This window comes from Triticum dicoccoides, chromosome 4B (assembly GCF_002162155.2).
Source record: "Triticum dicoccoides isolate Atlit2015 ecotype Zavitan chromosome 4B, WEW_v2.0, whole genome shotgun sequence".
Lineage (NCBI taxonomy): Eukaryota > Viridiplantae > Streptophyta > Magnoliopsida > Poales > Poaceae > Triticum > Triticum dicoccoides.
Genome location: NC_041387.1, coordinates 367968841 through 367975253, shown reverse-complemented (window position 1 = coordinate 367975253; position 6413 = coordinate 367968841). Strand labels below are relative to the sequence as shown.

The 6413-nt window shown below is 41.7% G+C and overlaps 1 protein-coding gene across 1 annotated transcript; it reads left to right on the top strand.

The window, feature by feature from the left end:
• Positions 1-13: 13 nt before the first annotated feature.
• LOC119296179 lies at positions 14-3008 on the top strand. The gene is made up of 8 exons (XM_037574567.1): positions 14-128; positions 625-788; positions 891-943; positions 1017-1100; positions 1199-1241; positions 1432-1611; positions 1829-1924; positions 2548-3008. Exons 2-6 carry the CDS (start codon positions 690-692, stop codon positions 1549-1551), a joined length of 399 nt encoding a protein of 132 aa, XP_037430464.1. The 5' UTR covers positions 14-128; positions 625-689; the 3' UTR covers positions 1552-1611; positions 1829-1924; positions 2548-3008.
• Positions 3009-6413: the final 3405 nt, after the last annotated feature.

The window sequence follows — 6413 nt, the reverse complement described above, 5'->3', positions numbered from 1 at the left end:
CCATTCCTTCTTTCTTTGCCTCTCACTTGTTCCCGCCACTCCATCCGCTTGGTGTCACCCCGGCTTCCGCACTGTCGCGGCCTCTTCGAGTCGCTTCGCTTCGTGCCCTTCTACCGTGCTGTGCTGCGGTCTGTAGCCATGGCCGTCTTTTGCTTCATGTGTGCTGCTGGTTGAGGTCTTCCATGTTCGTCTTCTCCTCTTTTTTTCCTTCCGTTCTTCGTGCGGTTTGCTTATTGCATCTGCTTGCGTTTTGTCCGTCCGTGTGCAGTTTGCTTCATTTTGTTGTTGGCTCCTTCGTAGGGGCTTCGGTCATTCCGTCATTCCTGTCCACGTTAGTTCTGCTTCTCCCGTAGGTGTGTGTCTGTGAGGTGTTTGAGGAAATGTGAATGTACGCCTGCTGCTCGATGAAATGTTTGTGTGATACCATCTGTTTCAGCAATTGTTGGTTCCACGTCCTGTATGAGCATGATGATGTCTGGCCTCTCTTTTAATAGTGCATTGTGTCCTGGATTAAAGTTAGTTTGAATGTATATTGTTGCATGTATACGTGATGAGCATGAAACTCTGTTCTTTGTTATGGTGCTTGTTGCTGATGACTTGTTCGTTTGCTTCTGTGATGAGAAGGGAACGTCCCATGGTCTACATTGACGGGAGGAGGGGAACAGCAGCCTCGCCAGGCGCCAGGCGCCATGCCTCACCACGCCGCAGGGTGGCCGTCTGGCCGAGATGCGGCCGCCCCATGCTCTGTTCCGATGGCCTCCTCTACTCGATGGTCGCCGTTGGTTGAGGTTTGTCCTTCTCTGGTTCTCATGTTCTTCGCCGCTGCTTTGGATCTGTCGTCCTAATTTCGCATGTTTGCCTTTGTTTCGTTCATGCGTGGTTTGGTACAGTTTCCTGTTGTTGCCTACGTCGAGCCTTGGGTCCGTCCCTCCTTCACATTGAGGTTAGTCCACTCCTCTTGTGCTTGCCTATAGAATGTTTGATGAAATGCGTGTGTGCTGACGCTTGTTCTACAGTTCAACCTACTTCTCCTGTCGCTGGCGCTTCTTCTTCTCGTCCATCCTGCTGCTTACCCAACGTGCTTCTGCTTGCTGCCTAGGGTAGATAGGCCGCTCTGTTGCTTCTGTGACCGGCAAGTGTTCATTGCATGCCCGTGTGTCATTGTGCTCTGACCGCTTGATTTCTGTGTATTTTGCAGGTTGTACGGTTTCTTCGATCGCTGTGTCGTTCGACTCGTCAAGGTTTTCTTCTTTCCTTTCTACTACATGTGTGCGTGTTTTACTTTCAGTATCTTCTACGTCATGGTGTCTGCCTTAGTGATCTTTTAAATATCTGTATGTCGTGCTGATCGTTTAAAAGTTTCGGATATGGTCGGAGGTTGTGTGTTGTTCGTTCTTGTGCTACTTATATTTTGTGTATGCGTGCGAGCAGGATGTGTACGCTGTTTCTGTTGTTATACCTGCTTTGGAGGTCGTGGTAGCTCGATGCGCTTTGCGCCGCTTTCATATTTGTGTGTGGTCGCAGAGGATGGCTCTGTTCTTCCTGGTGTAGAACTCGAGCTCCCAGTGGGACAGTTCTGGCCCTATGGAGAAGCTTGATGAAGAAGCCGAGGTGCAGCTACTTTCAACCCTCATGCTATATACCCATAGATACACATGTCTCCCACTTTTGGTTTTGTCTCACGCACGAGGCGAGTTCCGGTGGTAAAGCTGAAACTTCATCGCCTACTGTTGGAGAAAAGGATGATAACAATGACCAGGCTCAGATGATAACAATGACCTGGGAATTCTTTTGTGTACACTCATGGTACTCTGAATAATTGTTGCAGAATGAAGTGGCGAGCATAAAAGAAATGCAGAGCCAGTTTCCCTCGGATGCAGTGTATTATTACACTGACTCTGAGGATAGACAACAGTCTACCGAGGTTGGTTATTGCAATTAAAAGGTTTTACTATATATCTTACTTCCTTAGGTTTGGCTTGTCTAATGCATGCTCTTGGTTAATCTTGATCATTCCGTGAGTTAGATCAAGTAACAACAAACTAAATTGTAGTTCCTGTTGCTATGACCTGGGCAATGAACAATAGATATAGTTTGCCTCATTTCTAATGTTCCCTGTAAACACTGTTGTGAATGGAACAGCTTGAATTGATTACTGCTTAAATATGCACTGGAATTCCTTTTTTAGATATAATTTCCTGCTCCCTCCGTCCGGAAATACTTGTCGCAGAGATGGATATATCTAGACGTATTTAAGTTCTAGATACATTTATTTTTATCTATTTCCTCGACAAGTATTTCCGGATGGAGGGAGTACAATACATTTGTTGCTTCATAGAATGTCGATGGTCGCCTTCAGTAATGTCGGCTATTTATAGTGGGCGTCTTTGCTATGCCTATTTTTTTGCTGTAGCAGCCTAGCAGCCATGGTTTAACCATAGGCTTCCGGTTATTCTATGTTTTGGGTGTCAAATAAATAGGACATTTTAGGCTATGCCTAACATTCTTTTCATACTCTGCAAATTAATAGTCCATTTAAAACCACAGGCTACTCCACCAATGGTGAAAATCCCCTACAGAATGATGCTGGATGTCCTTTTAGAATCTTTGGGCCTGCCAGAGGCTGAGTATCGAACCAAAGAATGCGTATGCGAGGGTGGTTCGAAGTTACGAAGAACCCCATTTTCGTTCAGATATGCACGCCTTTTTGTCATCCGGAGTCTTTGCATTTAGGTTTATATTATTGATTCAGGTTTAGTTGTTTAGATCAAAACTGTAATCTTGCATGTAGATTGGGCAGATTATTTCTCACTTCGAGGACTCTGTTTTGTTCATCGGAAAGTTTTTTCCAGTGCCCCGAGAACTTTGCTCTGATGTTCGTCCCAAAATGAATTGAAATTACTACGATTCATGCAAGTTACTTGGCAAAGAAAATTGTTCTCTGCATAATGGATACATGTACTATTTGGATAGTGGATACATGTACTGATTGTAGATTCTTTTACTTATCTGAGGCAAGTATTCTATTTTATCAATCTATCATTCAGATGTGGCTAGGTTTTTCTGTTATCCGAAAACACACATTATATTGCCTTTGTTTTTACAGAAAGATGTAGATGTTGAGAAGTATATTATTTTGATTGCTGAGTCAGTTTATTGTGTAACTTTGGGTTTTGTCTTTTGTGTGGATACATTTGTAAAGAAGTGACATGGCTTATATTAAATTTTGTCATTGTATATGGAGTAAAGGTGGGAGAACAAATGAGTTGTTGAAGTCCGATGAGATTATATAGCAGATTGACTCTTTGTAGTGCTCGTTCAGATGTAGGCCAGGCAGTATACTGCCTTTGTTTTTTACATCAAGGTGTAAATGTTAAGAAGTATATTATTCTTATTGTCTTTACCGTATGTGTATGCTCGTAACTAAAACAACTAATACATGTTTTTGTACAATGCGCACATGGATTCAAAAAGATAGATGTATTTTCAGTGGCATTATTTTGAATGGGACTTTGTGCTACCAAATTAGAATGTGTATATACATCTCATTATAGACAATAAAATACTGTAGATTCATACTAAAGGGATTAGATTTGTTACATAGATTTTGTTTCATATAAAATTATATGCTACCAAATTTAAAGGTGTATGTACATCCATTGTAGACAACAAGTCCTCGTTTTCCCCAACTATGAGAGATTAAATTTGTTGTCATATGTGCTTGCCCTTAACAAAATCAACTAAATCATGGATAACTTTCATAGCTAACATGGAATCAACAGGTCTCTGCGCCACGGGTTTTGCAGCGTGATAACCATATTTTCAATATAGCGATAACCATATTTTCAATATAGCATGGTTTAACACATGAGCTTTCTACTACCAATATCGAATAGGTCCTTGCAAAATGAAACTATCTTCATCGATAACATGGTTTTAGCGGGTCTCTGCGCCATTTGGCGCAACGGGTCAACTAGTATTTATAGGCAGAGGGAGCTACGAGTGTCCAAATGAGGAGCGATTTTTGCCCACACGATCGTGATCGAACAGCGGAGAGCATGGAGGGGGTTTAGATGGGCTAGGTGGGTTGTGTGAAGGGGTGCTGGGCTGCAAGAGAAAAGGGGGTTTCGGTTAACTCGGTTAACCGTTGGGGCATCAAACGACCTCCAAATGGAACGAAATTTGACGAGTGGTCTACCGGTAATATACCAAGTCCACTCGGCAAATCTCGGCCCATTCCGAGAAAGTTTTTCGAAGGCTCACAAAACAAGATCAAGGAGGTGCAACGGGCACGTGCGAGTGTGTTTGGGCTTAGAACGGACAACAGAGAGAACCGGGGGATCCCGAACGGATGCAAGTTTTGAAAAACATCTAGATGAAATGCAGATGATGACATGTCAAAAAGCAACATGCAAGCCAATGACATGGCAACTACGGCAAATAACTAGAAGACACCTGGCGCATCGAACTCGGGGCGTTACAACTCTCCTCCACTAACAAGAGATCTCGTCCCGAGATCTTAGGAACAAGACAGAAGAGAAAGAGGAAGAGGTGAAATAAGACCAGAAGAAAGAAGAATAACAAAGTCGAGAGAACTCGGGTAGAAAAGAGGAATGACGAGTATGACGAGCATCAAATGCTCATGGAAACAAGATAGACTCTGAAACCACTCCGGTTGGAATAAGATAGGAAAGGAATAAGAACATCAGAATTTTGGCAGCACTCCGGCTGAAAATGGAAGGAATAGAGACCTGAACTTCACCCAATGGAATGACACTTGACGAGATGAACAACTCAATGCCTCCGGAAGAATCGAAATAGTGGAATGAAAAGAACTTAGAAGGAAGGATTGAACGGAGTTGTTGAGAAAATCAACAACAAAAGAATAAGCTTGTTGTGGACTTATCAAAAACATCTCAAAACTTGAGGTGAAATTATACCAGAGCCAAATGTCTGAATAGTTGAGAAGAACGAAGAAATGCAAAACTCCACTCCAAAAGAAAAGGAAGAATTATTTGCACTTCGAGACGCGAGAAGAAAAGGTACTTGAACTCCACCAACAACATTCTTGATGAACTCTTGAAGAATGAATTAAATCATGAAGAACCACCATGAAGAACTCCAGTGACAAAAGGAAGATGAGATAGAATGAAGAATGAAAGAATAAGATGAGCCTTGCGATGATTTAGATGGAGGTTCCGACAAAATGGCCGAGAAATTTGATCATCAAGAACAAACTGCGAAGGAAGGGATTAATCACTTTGAGGAAATATGAATAAGATTTATTGTATGCTTATCCTTCATCAAATTAAATTGATGACAAGCAATGTATTTTGCATACTACTTATTCTTCTTGAAAAGGATTGAGAAGTATATAGCACAAAACTTGAGAAAGCCTTCATGAACCACCGATAGGATTGGAAAAAACGAATGAATTAACATGATAATCAAAGAAAAAAAATCTTGAACGAACCACCTAAGAATTCGAAAATGACTGATGAAAGAGAATGAATCACCGGAAAGAATTAGAAGAACAAATATGTTTGAGGGGATTTAGATGCAAAAGAATGAAGAGATAACAAGATGATTAAAGTATATTTGACAGATGCACCGGGATAATTGGATAACGGTAGCTGAAATGTGAGGACGAATAATTCTTTTGGAACGATGGCCTTCAGTGAAAAGAAACGGGAAACAACTTTTGACATACTCCGGATGGGTAAGAAAAGAATATCTGACAACTGGAATAATTCGAGAGGATAGCATGAAGCTAGAACCACGAATCTTTGAGAGAATGGGCAAGATTTAGAGGAAAAACTCTTCTTCTATCTTCAAATGCCGATGAGAAACACCACCAAAACTGTTGAGACACTCAGAAAGAATGGAAAGAGGAAAAGTTGAACCAAAGGTGAAAAGAATTTGAAAGTGATCTTGGAGATGGCATCTGACTAATGAAATTCACTCTTACGTCAAACTTTGAAAAGAATTTGAGAATAACTCCAAAATAATTAGAAGAGTCAGGTAAGATCCTGGGAAAATACATGTGGGTTAGGGCCCACGGAAGAGATAACACCGTTGGAAAGGATTGTTGAAGAGATAGATGATGCACCGGAACAATTGAAATATTTGAATGAGGTCACAACCTCGAGTTAATTGGAACACTGACGAATCTCCTGAGATGTCTTGAGCACACCAGAAGGATAAACTGGTGAGAGGCGAACGAGCAGGGAAAACACTTCATCCAAGGAAAAGAATACGATCAACACCGAGGAACTTGAAGTGAGTCCACCGGAGAAGAAAAAGAGATGAAGAATCTCGAACAAGACGAGAATTCAATGGTTGAAACAATTGTCGAAAGACTAAAGAGGCTCCGCACGAATGAAACTGATGGTTGAAAGAGACTCAGGCTCCGG

Excerpts from the sequence above, each read along its gene's own strand:
- LOC119296179 (XM_037574567.1), top strand. The coding sequence starts at position 690 with ATGCCTCACCACGCCGCAGGGTGGCCGTCTGGCCGAGATGCGGCCGCC. Across the intron at positions 789-890 it reads GATGGTCGCCGTTGGTTGAG|TTTCCTGTTGTTGCCTACGT; the intron begins GTTTGTCCTTCT and ends GGTTTGGTACAG. Across the intron at positions 1,242-1,431 it reads GTGTCGTTCGACTCGTCAAG|GATGTGTACGCTGTTTCTGT; the intron begins GTTTTCTTCTTT and ends GCGTGCGAGCAG.